Source organism: Hyla sarda, chromosome 12 (assembly GCF_029499605.1).
Source record: "Hyla sarda isolate aHylSar1 chromosome 12, aHylSar1.hap1, whole genome shotgun sequence".
Classification (NCBI taxonomy): Eukaryota; Metazoa; Chordata; class Amphibia; order Anura; family Hylidae; genus Hyla; species Hyla sarda.
In genome coordinates this window covers 14,017,423-14,035,761 of record NC_079200.1, presented here as the reverse complement: position 1 = coordinate 14,035,761, position 18,339 = coordinate 14,017,423, and the positions used below count along the sequence as shown (strand labels likewise).

At 44.4% G+C, this 18,339-nt stretch overlaps 2 protein-coding genes across 2 annotated transcripts in view; one reads left to right on the top strand and one right to left on the bottom strand.

Moving 5' to 3' along the window:
• Positions 1-18,339, bottom strand: part of DUSP3 (dual specificity phosphatase 3) — a 90,869-nt gene that overhangs the window by 72,304 nt on the left and 226 nt on the right. The gene's annotated exons all lie outside the window — the stretch shown is intronic.
• The window catches only part of CFAP97D1 (CFAP97 domain containing 1), a 106,144-nt gene continuing 101,994 nt past the window's right edge, over positions 14,190-18,339 (top strand). The window contains exon 1 of the mRNA XM_056548699.1: positions 14,190-14,252. Within this exon, the coding sequence (XP_056404674.1) occupies positions 14,192-14,252 (61 nt within the window). The 5' untranslated portion in view covers positions 14,190-14,191. The remainder of the gene's footprint in view (positions 14,253-18,339) is intronic.

Here is an 18,339-nt window from a genome sequence, read left to right as displayed (position 1 = left end):
CAAAGCTTTTCCCAACACCGCAAGGTTATACATAACAATCACCGCCCCTATATCTAATCTCGGGTCTCCGATATGAAAATCCTTGTGTCATCTCATCCGAAAATCAAAGAAGTCATCTAAGGAAAATCTATAACCCCCCCGAGGCTTTATATATGAGGAATTATCTCGACTCCCAGCAGAATAATTATAAATACATTATTATAATCACTTAACCTCTGTGATGCCAGAAGTTAAAATCAATGTCATAATGTTGGAGGGGGCGGGGGGGGGGGGGTATTCAGTCATCTTAAAGGGGTACTATTGTGGAAAAGTTTTTGTTTTTTTAATCAACTGGTACCAGAAAGTTAAACAGATTTGTAAATCACTTCTATTAAAAAATCGTAATCCATCCAGTACTTTTTAGGGGCTGTATACTACAGAGGAATCCAAAAAAAGAAATGCATTTCCTGTGATGTCCTGACCACAGTGCTCTCTGCTGACCTCTGCTGTCCATTTTAGGAATTGTACAGAGCAGCATATGTTTGCTATGGGGATTTTCTCCAGTTCCTAAAATGGACAGCAGAGGTCAGCAGAGAGCACTGTGGTCAGGTCATCACAGGAAATGCATTTCTTTTTTTGGATTCCTCTGTAGTATACAGCCCCTAAAAAGTACTGGAAGGATTACTATTTTTTTTTTAATAGAAGTGATTTACAAATCTGTTTAACTTTCTGGCACCAGTTGATTAAAAAAATAAAAAATAAAAATAATTCCACAGTAGTACCCCTTTAATCATTGGGAAAGTCTGTAAGGGGTTAATGATTCATAATAAGGAAGCCTGCTATGTAATTCCTCATTGTGTTTCTTATATCCATTATCTGCTAAGTGATAAATACAGCCCCGCCGGCGTCACATATCTGGAGAATATCTGGTTTTCTTTCGCTATGTCGCTACCACTAATGATGGGTGGTTTCTGGCCTGTGCGGAATCCGCATGCGGAAGTGTGAATAGGAGTGCGGAATCCAATTCAAGTCTATTGGGCTTTAAAGGGGTACTCCGATGCTCAGCATTTGGAACAAACTGGCGCCGGAAGCATGTGATGTCATAGCCCCGCCACCTCAATGCAAGTCTATGGGAGGGGGCGTGACGGCTGTCACGCCCCCTCCCATAGACTTGCATTGAGGGGGCGGGGCGTGACGTCACACCGGGCAGAGTCATGACATCATGATACTCCGTCCCTGTGGTTGGGAGGCATAAGACTTGGAGCCTCCAGCGCTTCCTGCAGTGCTCACAGGTGGGTGCTGCATGCTAGATTGCGTGGGTCCCCAGCGGCGGGACCCCCGTGATCAGACATCTTATCCCCTATACTTTGGATAGGGAATATGATGTCTTAGGGCCGGAGTACCCCTTTAAAGGATAAGGGGATAAGTGTCAGATCACCAGGGGGTCTGACCACTGGGACCCCCTGCGATCTCCCGCACGGCAAACCGTCTCTCTGTATATAAGGAACCGTTTCATGAAGCTTTATGGAGGGTCCTGGCGTTTGGACCCTCCCCAATCTGACACTTATCCCCTATCCTTAGGATAGGGGATAAGTTGTTACATCCTGGACTTCTCCCTTAAAGGGGTACTCCCCTTTTTTTCCCTTTCTTTTTTTAAATCAACTGGTCCCAGAAAGTTAAAGAGATTTGTAAATTACTTCTATTAAAAAAATCTTTACCCTTCCAGTACTTTTTAGGGGCTGTATACTGCAGAGGAAATGCTTTTCTTTTTGGATTTCTCTTCTGTCACGACCACAGTGCTCTCTGCTGACCTCTGCTGTCCATTTTAGGAACTGTCCAGAGCAGCATATGTTTGCTATGCGGATTTTCTCCTGCTCCTGGACAGTTCCTAAAATGGACAGCAGAGAGCACTGTGGTCGTGACAGGAGAGAAATCAAAAAAGAAAACCATTTCCTCTGTAGTATACAGCCCCTAAAAAGTACTGGAAGGATTAAGATTTTTTAATAGAAGTAATTTATAAATCTGTTTAAAGGGGTTATCCAGGCAAAACCTCTTTTTATATATATATCAACTGGCTCCCGGAAAGTTAAACAGATTTGTAAATTACTTCTATTAAAAAAATCTTAATCCTTCCAATAGTTATTAGCTTCTGAAGTTTTCTGTCTAACTGCTCAATGATGATGTCACGTCCGGGGAGCTGTGCATGATGGGAGAATATCCCCATAGGAGCTGCACAGCTCCCGGGACGTGAGTCATCAGAGAGCAGTTAGACAGAAAACAACAACTCAACTTCAGAAGCTAATAACTATTGGAAGGATTAAGATTTATTAATAGAAGTAATTTACAAATCTGTTTAACTTTCCGGAGCCAGTTGATATATAAAAAAAAGTTTTGGCCTGGAATACCCCTTTAACTTTCTGGCTCCAGTTGATTTAAAAAAAAAAAAAAAGGTTTTCCAAGGAAGTACACCTTTAAAGGGATACTCCGGTGAAAACCTTTTTTCTTTTAAATCAACTGTTGGCAGAAAGTTAAACATATTTGTAAATTACTTCTATTAAAAAATCTTAATCCTTCCTGTACCTATTAGCTGCTGAATATTACAGAGGAAATTCTTTTCTTTTTAGAATGCTCTCTGATGACATCACGAGCACAGTTCTCTCTGCTGACGTTATTATTATAATAATAACAACTCTTTATTTATTGTTGTCCTTAGGAGGATTTGAACCCAAGTGCCCAGCACTGCAAGGCAGCAGTGCTGACCACTGAGCCACCATGCTGCCCTTAGCATACATCTGCTATGCACGGTTGCTAAAATGGACAGAGATGTCAGCAGAGAGCACTGTGCTCGTGATGTCATCAGTGTTACAAAAAGAAAGGAATTTCCTCTGTAGCATTGAGCAGCTAATAAGTACTGGAAGGATTAAGATTTTTTAATAGAAGTAATTTACAAATATGTTTAACTTTCTGAAACCAGTTGATTTAAGATAAGATTTAAGAAAAAAGGTTTTCACCGGAGTACCCCTTTAAATATGTTGGGTGGCTGGTAGTAAGCCACAAGTATAGACAGTTAAGAGAGCTGTATAGTTAGCGCTAGATAAGTGGGATTTATTTTGTGATTATGCCTGAATGTGAATGCTAAAAAATTAAGAGAGGAGGAGAAGCCCTGATTAAACATTACTTCTGTATCCCGATCTCCGACTATGCTGGCGGGCAAATACTGAATACAAGTTCTATACTGGTTTTCATAATATATATATATATATATAAAGGGCGTAGAAGAGTGTCAGGATGACAGGTAATTAGAATCCCTGCCATGTACAAATCTGCATATAGGGCGGCTATGTTTCTGCCGTTAATAGGGTAAAAAAAACAAAAAACGTATCTTTATTCTGTATAAGACACTTAAGAAAAACAGCGGGCATCTGGGTTTTGCGAATTTCCATACGTACGCCTCGTAATACATCTTCATGCCTCATTAGGATATTTTTAGAGCCTTTATGAGTAAGTAAAAAATAAAAAAATAAAAAGTATCCTGCGAGTTGTGCAACTACTGGAAAATCTATTTTTATTCCGATAACAGTTTACGAGAACCTACAGAAGTCGCATCATTTCGAGAATAAGATTTGCTGCTCATCTCACAGATAAAGCCATTTGCGTCTCCGTATGAGATGGTTTGAGGATAATTCGGTCCTAAGTCTCATTGTTGGGCTTCTGGCTATCCTCTACCCTCGTTAGTGCAATTATGTCTTAGTAGGTTTGATAGTCTCCTATTAAGAAGGCAGAAAAAAAAAAATCTGTTATCTGTTCCTGGCTACAATACAACAACAGCGCGCCAACATTTTAAAGGGGTACTCCACCCCTAGACATCTTATCCCTATCCATTAGATGTCTGAACGCCGCTAGAGCACCCGACGGTCGTTTACGGCCACGCCCCCTCAATGCAAGTATATGGGAGGGGGCGTGACGGCAGTCACGCCCCCTCCAATATACTTGCATTGAGGGGGCGTGGCCGTAAACCAACGTCGGGTGCACTAGCGGCGTTCAGACATCTAATGGATAGGGATAAGATGTCTAGGGGCGGTGTACCCCTTTAAAATTTTAGCCTCCCCCCCCCCGCATCGCCAGTCATCCAACACAGAGCGAAGTTCGCTCCGTGCACCGGATGTCTGGGGTGCCGCAGCCGAGATCGCGAGAGTCCCAAGTGGCGGGACCCCCGCGATCAGACAACTTATCCCCTATCCTTTGTTTAGGGGATAAGATGTCTAGGGGCGGAGTACCCCTTTAAGGTTGGGCTTACATTACGCAATTCCGATGCAGCAGCAGCCCCCCATTGTTTTTAATAGAGTTCTCACACTGCTGAATTTCCACAGCAGAAATTCTCTGGACTCCATCAAAAGGATGATTGGGTTTATTTGTTCCGCGAAATCCGCTCGGATTGGCATCGCCATTTATGGAGATTTCGTTGTGTGATCCCAGCGTAAACTGATAATCTCATTGACGGGATTACCTTTTTTTTTTTTTTTTTACAGGGGTTCTCTGGAGGGAAAAAAAAAAAGTGCCAAAAAGTTATACAGATTTGTAAATTACTTCTATTTGATAATCTTTATCCTTCCAGTACTTATCAGCTGCTGTATGCTTCAGAGGAAGTTGTGTAATTCCTTCCAGTCTGACCACAGTGCTCTCTGCTGACACCTCTGTCCGTGTCAGGAACTGTTCAGAGCAGGAGAAAATCCCCATAGCAAACCTCTCCTGCTCCGGACAGTTCCTGACACAGACAGAGGTGTCAGCAGAGAGCACTGTAGTCAGACTGGAAGGAACTACACAACTTCCTGTGGAGCATACAGCAGCTGATAAGTACTGGAAGGATTAAGATTATTAAATAGAAGTAATTTACAAATCTGTTTAACTTTCTGGCACCAGTTGATTTGAAAAAAAAAAAAGTTTTCCACCGGAGTACCCCTTTAAAACCAAAGATGACATCACTGGCTTTATTTGCATGAGAAATGCGCTATCTGCGGTATATTGGCAGATTGTGATATAATTATACCTGTGGTCTTCAAACTGTGGCCCTCCAGATGTTGCCAAACTACAATTCCCAGCATGCCCGGACAGCCAACGGCATGCTGGCAGTTGTAGTTTTGCAACAACTGGAGGGCCACAGTTTGAAGACCGCTGAATTATAGACATGTCAGCAGAGAGCACTGTGGTCATGATGTCAGCAGAGAGCTCTGTGTTCCAAAAAGAATAGAATTTCCTCTGTAGTATACAGCAGCTGATAAGTACTGGAAGGATTAAGATTTTTCAATAGAAGTCATTTACAAATCTGTTTAACTTTCTGGCACCAGTTAATTAAAAAAAAAAAAAAAAATTCCACCGGAGTACCCCTTTAAACCAACCAGTTTACCCCGACCTATAGTATATTCCTAATGGCGCTCTCCCCAGGGGAGTGGAAATTAAATTAAAAACTACTTGTCCACGGGACTAAAACGGAGCAAAATCTACCGTATTTTTCGCCATATAAGACGCTCCGTCATATAAGACTCACCCAATTTTAAAGGAGGAAAATCTAGAAAAAAAAGATTCTGAACCAAATACAATGTAAAGTATAGGACAGTGATCTTCAACCTGCGGACCTCCAGATGTTGCAAAACTACAACTCCCAGCATGCCCGGACAGCCAACGGCTGTCTGGGCATGCTGGGAGTTGTAGTTTTGCAACATCTGGAGGTCCGCAGGTTGTAGACCACTGGTATAGGAGGTAATACTCACATGTCCCCGCCGCTCCGGACCCGTCACCGCTCATCACCGCTGCCCTGGATGTCGCCCTCCATCGCTGTCGCCGCATCCCCGTGGTGTCCCCGTTGCTCCTGAACGTCTCTGCTGCCCGGTATCCTCGCTCTCCGTCGCCGCCATCACGTCGCTACGCATGCCACTCCTATTGGATGACGGGACGGCGTGCGCGACGACGTGATGACGACGAAGGAGAGCGCCGGCCATGCAGGGGATCACGGCACGGAGCAGACACTGAGGAGGCAGGTAAGGTCCCTCCCGGTGTCCTGTAAGCTGTTCGGGACGCCGCGATTTCACCGCAGCGGTCCCCAACAGCCCGACTGAGCAGCCGGGTTAGTGTCACTTTCGCCTCAGACGCGGCGGTCAGCTTTGATCGCTGCGTCTAAAGGGTTAATACAGGGCATCACCGCGATCGGTGATGTCCTTTATTAGCCGCGGGTCCCGGCCGTTGATGGCCGCAGGGACCACCGCGATAGGACAGGGTTTTAATGTGTATTCGCCGTTTAAGACGCACCAACTTTTCCCCCCCAGTTTTGAGGAAGAAAAAGTGCGTCTTATACGGCGAAAAATACGGTACTTGTCCCTCATGACGATCCACTTGTCTGTGCCAATTTTCACTTTTACAGTCTCGTTTTTTCCCTCCTCGCCCTATAACGGCCACAACTACCTACTATAATGATACCTTTTAATTTTTTTATAACATATTCTCCGAACCAACAAAATATATATATATATATATATATATATATATATAATCGGTCAGGGATGTGGAAATCCTATCGCCCGACGCCCGGGACATGTAGGTCTGGGCGCAGGGCAGGTGAATTTTTCACAGCTTTAGCCTTGTGTCGGACAAGCAGGGCCGGACCGACTTCCCCCCTTTTTTTTATTTTTTTCACAATGTGGTGAAAAAAAATAACAATAATAATAAAAGCTTAAAAACACCCATTAACCCCTTCCATATTAGAGGTACGTTCACAAGGGCGGATTTATTTGCAGGTTTCCCGCTGCGTATTTGAAAGGGGGCGGTCTCTTCTCTGCTGTCCGCAGCAGATTTTCAAACCCTTCTGACTTCAATGGGGCTTGCGGCTAAATTCCGCCTCGGAAAATCTGCTGCGGACAGCCGAGAAGAGTCTGCCCCCCTTTCAAATACGCAACGGCAAACCCACAAATAAATCCGCCCGTGTGAACATACCCTAAATTTTTTTTTACATTTACATCATTTACCGTACGGGATACATAATGTTATATTTGAATAGTTCGTACAATTATGCACGCAGCGATACTAAATATGTTTGTTTTTATTATGTTTACATGGGAAATATAGGAAAAGGGGGTGATTTCTAATTTTAACATGGAAGGGGTTAATGTGTGTCTTTTAAACTTTTATTAAAACTTTTTTTTTTTTTTTTACACTTTATTAGACTTTTAGGAGGAATCATTAGATTCCTCATACAGATCAATAGAGTTCTATTGAACTCCATTGATCTGTGTGCTCTGTGATCCATTGATAGAGCCTAGTCCAGCCAGGATCTATCAATGACAGAGCCACGGGACAGCAGGGAACAGAGGTAAGCCCTCCGACTACCCATATAGTGGATCTCCCCCTCCACGATCGCGCTGCTGGGGGTCGATCCACCCCACTAGCCCACCAGGGAGCATTCACATGTCCCTTTAGAAGCCGCTGTCAGCTTTGATCTAAATTGTTAATAGCCAGCCACGGCGATCGCCGCATGCTGGCTATTAGCAGCGCCCCAATGGCTACTGAGAACAGCCGCTGCAGGGGCTGCAGAAAATGGAGCGGGCACGAGTCGGGAGCCCGCTCCATATGGACTGCTGAGAGTCGCCGCGCTTGTCAGGTCCGGCCCTGCTTGCCCAAAGAAGGGCTAAGGGCCGGAAAAATTCACCTGTCCGACGCCCAGGACATGCAATTCCCGGGCAACAGGAATTCCACATCCCTGAATTTGTCAACAATTCCAGACACATCAATGTGTATAAAAAGAGGAGCTTCATTTCATCTTCATTAAAAGCATCAGGGTGACAAATCAAGTTAAAAACATGGACCGACGTGTTTCGGCTGTGTAGCCTTTTTCAAGGTCTGCTTCAGCAGACCTTGAAAAAGGCTACACAGCCGAAACCCGTCGGTCCATGTTTTTAACTTGATTTGCCACCCTGATGCTTTTAATGAAGATGAAATAAAGCTCGTGTTTTTATACACATTGATGTGTCTGGAAGTGCTGAGGGATTCCAAACCTTTTTTCCATTACGCACCTAGTCTACGGCAGCAACGCCCCGGCAGCGCCTGGAACAACCAGGGATAATGGCAGCTACAATTTACATGGAGAGGTGAGCGGCTTTTTTCCTGTTTTTTGTATAGTAGATCACTGACAGCTCAGAAGCTGCTCCTGGTGGAGAGCCAAGGGAACGGGAATTAATTAGCGGAGATTAATGTCTGGCTGAATCAATACGTTGGGAGCACTTCATAGGCAAATCGATAGCTCCGGAGCAACACATAAGCGGGTTGAGAAGATTTATCACTAGGTGACGGCACTAAAGAGGAGCACTTGAATCAAACTACACCTTTAGCTACCAACCAACATCTTCCCATTGAACGGCAAATGGTAATGACGTTTAAATTGCCTCTTCGCGTTAATTGTCTTCCGAGATGGCGCCTTCCACTGTAAATACACAAAAAAGTCTGTTCATGTATGTGAAAAAGGAAAATCACGACCATGGCCCGCTCATGATGTCAATGCAAGTCTCTGGGAGGGGGCGTGGCCGTGACATCATGAGCAGGGCGTGGTCGTGATGTCATGACCCTCCGATGCTGCACCCGACGCTCTAAACTAACGCCGGGTGCTGCAGGGAGATCACAGGGGTCCCCCCGCAACAAGACTTCTTATTCCCTATCCTTTGGATAGGGGATAAGGTGTCTAGGGGTAAAGTAACCCTTTAAGAAGGGAAGAGTCATTGTTTGGGCCATTTGGTCATAGGATCGCCAACAATCGCGACTTGGGACTTGCATTGAGGGGACGTGTCCGTGACGTCACGAGCCTCCGCCCCGCATCGCCAATCATCCGGCACGGAGTGAAGTTCACTCCGTGCACCAGAAGACTGGGGTGCTGCAGACGAGACAGCGGGGGTCCTATTGTTTACTGTATTTATGCATTTTGCTGTATTATGTTATTATCTGTGTACCGTACCCTTGAGAAAGGAGATGCAGAGTAATCAGGTGACCCTGTTATCCAATGGGAACCCCCAAATTGCCCTATATTTAGTGTGAGGGGGAAGGAGCTGCCCCAGTCTTGTTGAGTGAGTCTAGTCACTGATGAGTGCAGAGCTCCATGTGAGCTGCAGTGTGGAAAGGAGGTTGAAGAAGTGTGAGGTGATTCTGAGGGAAGCCTAAAGAAAATATTAGAGATGAGCGAACTTACAGTAAATTCGATTCGTCACGAACTTCTCGGCTCGGCAGTTGATGACTTTTCCTGCGTAAATTAGTTCAGCCTTCAGGTGCTCCGGTGGGCTGGAAAAGGTGGATACAGTCCTAGGAAAGAGTCTCCTAGGACTGTATCCACCTTTTCCAGCCCACCGGAGCACCGGAAAGCTGAACTAATTTATGAAGGAAAAGTCATCAACTGCCGAGCCGAGAAGTTCGTGACGAATCGAATTTACTGTAAGTTCGCTCATCTCTAGAAAATATCTCATCAAATTAGCCCCGCCATTCTGCAAGTGTTCCCAGTACAGGAGTTGGCGAGTCATATCCTGGCGGTGTCAGTAATTGGACTTTAGCAGAACCCTAGTCAACGTGGGATATCTCTTAATCTCCAAGTCTCAAGTCTCAGTCTATCTAATTCAAGTGGGTGAAAAACACCATAAGTCCCAGCAAGGTAACAGGGCTCCCAAGGGTTACACTGCATCCCTTCTACTCTGCTCCGTACTGTGAGTGTTGTACCATCTGCTCCTGCCTCAGTAAAAGACAGTTAACCGTAACCTGGCATCAGTGTGTTTATTGCCCTGTGCCTGGCCCAGAAGAAGCTGTCTCCATCTCGGACCATGTATAGGCTAACGGTGCCCTGGCGTCACGACCTGACAAGTATAACTTGCACCCCTCGTGTCACCACAATAGATCTTTCAGAAATATTAGGGACAAAGAGAACACTGCAGAACAATAGCAGCCATTCCAACATATTCTGGGGCTCCTGACTTTATCAAAGGGCCACACATCATATTCAGACAGGCACGTGATGGCAATATGCCGCCCCTGGGCTTCCAGTTGGGCATTACGGAGTTGACATGCCATGAAGATCTGTCATAAACATGAACAGGTAAGAAAAGTATAATGTAGATGGCATCAGGGGATTTCTAGGCACAATGACTGCCGGGCTCCTGGCATTCATCCAGTTCAGTTTTATCTCCAAATACAAATATTTACATACTTATCCACGATAAGCTAGTAGATTAGGATGTGGTTTATAATGGTTTTAGCAGCATACAATGATCCATAAATTAACCTGTATAATATCTGTATATAGGAACTGCATCTTAAATGGGCACTCTCATTAAAATTAATTTTTGCTATTCCACTCCTTATGGTAAATAAAAAATCTTTCTAATATACTTTGTTTATAAAAAAAAAAAAAGTTTTCTATGTTTTATTCGTGTTTAAAAAAGTTGCCACTAGGTGTCTCCTTACTTGTCCAGAGCATATTTCCCCCCATCTCTTGCACAGACTTTGGACTCCTGCTGGCCTGGCAGATGTCCAAAATCAGGAAATCCAGTCTGGAGTGCTGAGGGGGGCGGAGGGTGCAGCCTTAGCCAATCATAGCTCATCTCACACTGAACTGCTCTGGGCTGTGTGTAGCAGAGTGAGGGAGGAAGTTCTCCCCTGTATGGCTTCAGATGATGTCACGCCTGCTGGGGAACACCCCTTCCCAGTCTTTGAATCCAACTGAGCAGAAAATACAGAGCAATATCAAGGTAGAAAACTAAAAAATAATAAAATTAAAGGCAGGGGGTGGTTTATCATGATGGGGGCAGTGACCTGGGAGGATTATAACATTTTACAAGATGATGACAGGTACTTTTTTTTTTAAATCAACTGGTGCCAGAAAGTTAAACAGATTTGTAAATTACTTCTATTAAAAAATCTTAATCCTTCCAGTACTTATTAGCTGCTGAATACTACAGCGGAAATTATTTTCTTTTTGAAACACAGAGCTCTCTGCTGACATCACGAGCACAGTGCTCTCTGCTGACACCTCTGTCCATTTTAGGAACTGTCCAGAGTAGCATATGTTTCCTATGGGTATTTTCTTCTACTCTGGACAGGTCTTAAAATGGACAGAGATGTCAGCAGAGAGCACTGTGGTCATGATGTAAGCAGAGAGCTCTGTGTTTCAAACAGAAAATAATTTCCTCTGTAGTATTCAGAAGCTAATAAGTACAGGAAGGATTAAGATTTTTAATAGAAGTAATTTGCAAATCTGTTTAACTTTCTAGCACCAGTTGATTTAAAAAAAAAAAAGTTTTCCACCGGAGTACCCCTTTAAAACCAAAGATGACATCAGTGGCATCATTGCAGTTTACTGGGTCATTTGCATGAGAAATGCGCTATCTGCGGTATATTGGCAGATTGTGATATAATTATACCTGTGGTCTTCAAATTGTGGCCCTCCAGATGTTGCTAAACTACAATTCCCAGCATGCCCGGACAGCCGTTGGCTGTCCGGGCATGCTTGGAGTTGTAGTTTTGCAACAGCTGGAGGGCCACAGTTTGAAGACCGCTTAATTATAGAGATGTCAGTAGAGAGCACTGTGCTCATGATGTCAGCAGAGAGCACTGTGTTCCAAACGGAAAATAATTTCCACTGTAGTATTCAACAGCTAATAAGTACTGGAAGGATTAAGATTTTTTTTAATAGAAGTAATTTGCAAATCTGTTTAACTTTCTGGCACCAGTTGATAAAAAAATAAAAATAAAAAAATAAAAGTTTTCACCGGAGTACTCCTTTAAACTCTTAAAAGTGTTTAAAGGGGTACTCCGGTGGAAAAAACAAACATTTTTTTCAAATCAACTGGTGCCAGAAAGTTAAATAGATTTGTAAATGACTTCTATTAAAAAATCTTAACCGTTCCGTTACATATCAGCCGCTGTATGCTCCACAGGAAGTTGTGTATTTCTTTCCAGTCTGACCACAGTGCTCTCTGCTGACACCTCTGTCCATGTCAGGAACTGTCCAGAGCAGGGGCAAATCCCCAATAGCAAACCTCTCCTACTCTGGACAGTTCCTGACATGGACAGAGATGTCAGCAGAGAGCACTGTGGTCAGACAGAAAAAGAAATACAAAAAGGAAAGAACTTCCTGTGGAGCATACAGCAGCTGATAAGTACTGGGAGCATTAAGATTTTTTTTTTTATAGAAGTAATTTACAAATCCATTTAACTTTCTGGCATCAGTTGATTAAAAAAAAATAATAATAATAGTTTTCCACCGGAGTACCCCTTTAGGGTTTTCAATCATTTTAATGGCGGGCACAGTATTGGAGAAAATTACCGAGTCTCATGCAGAAAACCAGAGCAAACAGGAAAAAAAACAATCAAGCTAATACTTTTAGAAAATTAAATAAGCAATGTAACCGGTTGCTATGACCACCACGGGCACTTTTTGTTAGCACTGAATTTTATGCATAGGATCTACATCATAAGGCACAACTTTACAAGTCACTGCCGAACGGTAGATTGGGGACCATCAGTGTCCCCCAACCGGTGTGTCTCCAGCTGTTGAAAAGCTCCCAGCATGCTCAGAGAGTCATTGGCGCCAGGTCACCAAGGTGACTTAAATTTTCATGGTGGTGCCCAGGTTTTTGTCAACCCAGGGATGTGGAATTCCTATCGCCCGAGACATATAGTTCCGGGTGCCGGGCAGGTGAAAGACCCGACAAGCATGGTGGCACTCGGAGGAGTGTAAGGAGAAGGCTCCGGACTCGTGCCCGCTCCGTACTCTGCAGCCCCCAGCTGTTTTCAGTAGCCGGGGACCGCCGATAATAGCCAGCATGTGGCGATCACCGCGGCTGGCCATTAACCCTTTAGATCGCCGCAGTCAAAGCTGACAGCAGCGTCTAAAGAGACATGTGAATGCTCCCTGGTGGGCTAGTGGGGTGGACCCTGCAGCCACTGTTACGTAAGCTGTGGACATCAGGTGACTGCTGTACTCAGATTAGCTGTGGCAGTCACATGACACCGAAGTGCCTACCAAAGAACACCGGGGGCAGAACGGGGGGGGGGGGGGGGGATGGTCAGCGTGGAAACAAAGGCGGCGTAAGTAAAAGACTTTTGGGTTTTAGGTTTTTTTGAAAGATGAGGGGACAGTAATAACTGTGACACACAGTTGGGAGACAGGGGAACAGTAATGAATGTGACACAAAGGGAGAAGATGAGGGGACAGTAATGGCTGTGACACATGATGAGGAGACTGTAATGACCGATCACATGACATCACGTTGCGTATTGAACTCATAGCTTCTTGCTTATTTCACTTTCTAACCTGGTTAGAGGGGCACTCCGCTGCTCAGCGTTTGGAACAAACTGTTCCGAACGGTGGAGACGGGAGCACGTGACGTCATAGACCCGCCCCCTCATGACATCATGCCCCGCCCCCTCAACACAAGTCTATGGGAGGGGGGCGTGACGGCTGTCACGCCCCCTCCCATAGACTTGCATTGAGGGGGCAGGGCATGACATCATAATGGGCGGAGCTATGAAGTCACGAGCTCCCGGCGCCGGCTCCAACGTTTGGAACAATTTGTACCCCTTTAAGGCCCTTCACCACCAAGGACGTAGACAGTGGGGGAGATTTATCAATACCTGTCCAGAGGAAAAGTTGCCCTGTTGCCCATAGCAACCAATCAGATCGCTTCTTTCATATTTAACAAGGCCTCTGCAAAATGAAAGAAGCGATCTGATTGGTTGCTATGGGCAACTGGGCAACTTTTCCTCTGGACAGGTTTTGATAAATCTCCCCCAGTATGTTTAAAACTGTAGCTAAAATATGAGAGCTTAGACCCTTGAATCATGTTAAAGGGGTACTCTAGTGAAAAACTATTTTTTTTTTTTTTTAATTTTTCAAAATCAACTGGTGCCAGAAAGTTAAAGGGAACCAATCATCAGATTTTACCCTATATAATGCTCGGCAATGCGTTATATAGGGTAAAATCTTTATCCTCACAATCCCCGGGGGACGCTCCTGCCCCCAGGGATGGTGAGGATATGAATTTATAAACTGCTCCCCGCCGCGCCTGTAAGTAGTCCCCTGGGAGGGGAGCTCCTCTCACCTAGTGCCCTTCTTCGTCCGGCAGCGTCGCCTCCTCCGCTTGATTGACGGGCCGCGTCATCGCTCTACTCCGTCTGTTCAGTGAGCAGAGCGATGACGCAGCCTGTCAATCAAGCGAAGGGGGCGTCGCTGCCAGCCGAAGACACGGGACTAGGTGAGAGGAGCTCCCCACCAAGGGGACTACTTACCAGCACGACAGGGAGCAGTTTATAAGTTCATATACTCCAGCGTCCCCCGGTGATGGTGAGGATAAAGATTTTACCCTATTTAACCCTTTGCCAAGCGTTATATAGGGAAAAATCTGATGATTGGTTCCCTTTAAACCGATTTGTAAATAACTTCTATATAAAAATCTTAATCCTTCCAATACTTATCAGCTGCTGTATGCTCCACAGCAAGTTGTGTAGTTCTTTCCAGTCTGACCACAGTGTTCACTGTTGACACCTTTGTCCATGTCAGGAACTGTCCAGAGCAGGATAGGTTTCCTATGGGGATTTGCTCCTGCTCTGGACAGTTCCTGACATGGACAGAGGTGACAGCAAAGAGCACTGTGGTCAGACTGGAAAGAACTACACAACTTCCTCAGGAGCATACAGCAGCTGATAAGTACTGGAAGGGTTAAGATTTTTATATAGAACTAATTTACAAACCTGTGTAACTTTCTGGCACCAGTTTATTTGAATAAAAAAAAATAGTTTTCCATCAGAGTACCCCTTTAAAGTAGTATTCCGGTATCAGAAAATGTATGTAAATAAAACTCTCTCTCCAATATATGAAACTTACTAATATAGTGTTATCACTAATTGTACTGGCTTCAGCTTGTTTTTGCATCATTTACCCCTGACAGGAAGTTGTGTTGTCCTTCCATTGTCAGTGTACTATTGTCTCAGTAGCTCCCCAACTCCTCCCTCTCTTCTGACAGGAACATGTGTAGTTCTCTCATTGTCAGTGTGGTGTTGTCTCAGCGGTTCCCCAACTCTTCCCTTTCTACTGACAAGAAGTTGTGTAGTCCTCTCATTGTCAGTGCGGTGTTGTCTCAGCAGTTACTGAACTCCTCCGTTTCTAGTGACAGGAAGTTGTGTAGTCCTCTCATTGTCAGTGTGGTGTTGTCTCTGCAGTTCCTCGACTCTTCCCTTTCTACTGACAGGAAGTTGTCTAGTTCTCTCATTGTCAGTGTGGTGTTGTCTCAGCAGTTACTGGACTCCTCCCTTTCTACTGACAGGAAGTTGTGTAGTCCTCTTATTGTCCGTGTGGTGTTGTCTCAGAAGTTACTCAACTCCTTCCTTTCTCCTGACAGGAAGTTGTGTAGTCCTCTCATTGTAGTATTAAATAGTAGAAAAGAACAAACTCGGCACTGCTTCCTTAATTGTAAGCACCTGACATCCAATGCCTCTGCTGGCTCAACCACGTCTGATGGTGCTCACTGGTAATAGCAAAGTCCAATGCAAACAATCCGTAGAAAAGAGAAAAGAAAACCAGGGCAACTCACCAAATACGCAAACTTCAAGCTTCTTTATTGATCCATGAAGGGTATAAACAGTGCAAGACACGGGTGGACAAACAACAGGGGGACGTTCGTTCAGGCCCCGAACGAACGTCCCCCTGTTGTTTGTCCACCCGTGTCTTGCACTGTTTATACCCTTCATGGATCAATAAAGAAGCTTGAAGTTTGCGTATTTGGTGAGTTGCCCTGGTTTTCTTTTCTCTTTTCTACGGATCCTCTCATTGTAGTGTTGTCTTAGCAGCTCTTCTCTGCCTTTCTCTCTTCGAACGTATCAGGAGGCGTGGCTACATCTTGTCTCTGATATCTACTTCCGACCTCTAAGTGATGTCACCACCGCTGACCAGCCCCTGCAGCCTACATCACCATCTCCCTGTCATATACACATATATTGTTATTGGAACATTTAGAGGAGAATGAGGTGTGGTTACAGTATGCTGCCTTGGGCTGAACAATGCCACAGGCAGAGGAGCAGACAGGGAATGAACGCAACCTGCAACCTCAATGATTGTGCGATAGTCTGCTGTGAAACGACGCGTTCCTTAACAACTCTAGACGGGGAACTGGCAGGAGTGCTGTGGGAGGGGGAGTAGTCAGGATGGGAGGACTGTGATGAAGCTGAGGGAAAGCAATGCATTCTGGGAATTGTAGTACTGAGCAATGGGATTCTGCTGAATCGTGCACATGGCAGAATTCCTGATTCCAGTCAATTGACTTGTCAATTCTTTCAGCGGAATCCACACGGAAACGCATTGTCGTCTGCGGAGACGGCCCCCTGCCGAGTTATTCGCGGGAATGGCTGCCCGACAGTCCGCAAATTTTATCGCCGTGTGAACACGGCTTAAAAGGGCCAGCGATCAGTTGGCGACTGAGCAATGACTCATTGGTCAGCTGACTGTGCGGAAATTGTCATCATCGTCCTCACGTCGCCCTTTGTAATACTGGTTCGTGCAGGCTGTGCGAATATCAAAAGAGAATATTTTCGTGCCAAAATTTAATAAAGAAACAATGTAATTATATTTTACAGGGTGGGAAAAGGTTAAATAAGCAGTCTGATCGGTTTATCTGCGCAAGGTTTTGATATATCTCACCCCCCCCCCCCTCCCTACGGCTTTCATGGTAAGGGTGCGTTCACATGGTCTTCTGTCCCTGTTTTTTTATCCCTGTTTAGGTTCCTTTCTTGCGGGCTGTAAACGCATTAACTGTTTTTAGGGCTCATTCACACAGCCGCCTGCTCCCGTCAAAAAATGTCCATTATGCAACTCGTTTGCTAATTTTGCAAACGGGTTGTAAAGGACTGTAAACGGATCCTATTCATCTCAATGAGATTTTTTTACAGTCCTTTATTTATCACCCGTTTGCACCCGTTATGTTTCTAACCCGTTATTTTTGACGGCCAAAAGACGTTCCATGCAAAATTTATTTGCCCGTCAAAAATAACGGGTGAAAAATGGGTCTTTTAAATTTAACATTGAAGTCTATGGGAAACGGGTTACAAACGGGTTACCCTTTAATGTACCCGTTTGTCCCCATTTTTTCACCTCTATTTTCTTCTGAGCATGCTCATAAGAGGTGGCATGAACCAGGAATTAAAGGGGTATTCCAGGCCAAAACTTTTTTTTATATATATCAACTGGCTCCGGAAAGTTAAACAGATTTGTAAATTACTTCTATTAAAAAATCTTAATCCTTCCAATAGTTATTAGCTTCTGAAGTTTTCTGTCTAACTGCTCAATGATGATGTCACGTCCCGGGAGCTGTGCAGTTCCTATGGTGATATTCTCCCATCATGCACAGCTCCCGGGACGTGACATCATCGTTGAGCAGTTAGACAGAAAACTTCAGAAGCTAATAACTATTGGAAGGATTAAGATTTTTTAATAGAAGTAATTTACAAATCTGTTTAACTTTCCGGAGCCAGTTGATAGTTAAAAAAAAGTTTTTGCCTGGAATACCCCTTTAACGGATTAAAACGGGTGCAAATGGATATAATATAGGAGTTTTCAACCATAAAAAAAAAAAAAAAACGGGTTACTAGACCCGTTTGCAATCCGCTTGCACCAGTTGGTAACCCGTTTTTTTCATGCTCCGTTATTTTACTTGAACAGGTGAATATTGGGACGGGAACCAACGGATGTGTGAACCTAGCCTAAAATAAATCCCATTCATGACTATAGGATTTTTTTACACTCATTTTCGTTTTTTTGACGGAAGAAAAACGGAAGAAAAAATGGAAGAAACGGAAGAAAAAAAACGTATACAGTAAATTTTACATTGAAGTCTATGGAAAATGGATGAGCCTTTAATGTCATCCGTTTGCATCCGTTTTTTTTGATACGTTTTTACTTCAGAGCATGCTCAGAACAAAAATAAAAAAATGTTTTGGTTTATTAACCGAACAATAACGGATATAAACGGATACCATCCGTTATTGTCCGCTTTTTATTTTTGACGAGAGAACGGGATGGATCTAGACGGCCGTGTGAATGCAGCCTAGTACTAGGCCTCATATAGCAGCTCAACCTAATGCGCTGCAGCCTGTTGCCCCTAGCAACCAATCAGCGTCTTGCTTTCATTTTCGAGTGCAGGTTGTTAACTAGAAGCAGCCGTGTGATTGGTTGGTAGGGAAGCTCCTCCCCTTCTCGGCCCGGGTTATAAACCCCCAGCCCCCATAGATTGATATAAGGTGAATCCGTACAGTGTTCACACACAGCGGCTATAGCAGGTGCAGCACAGCCCC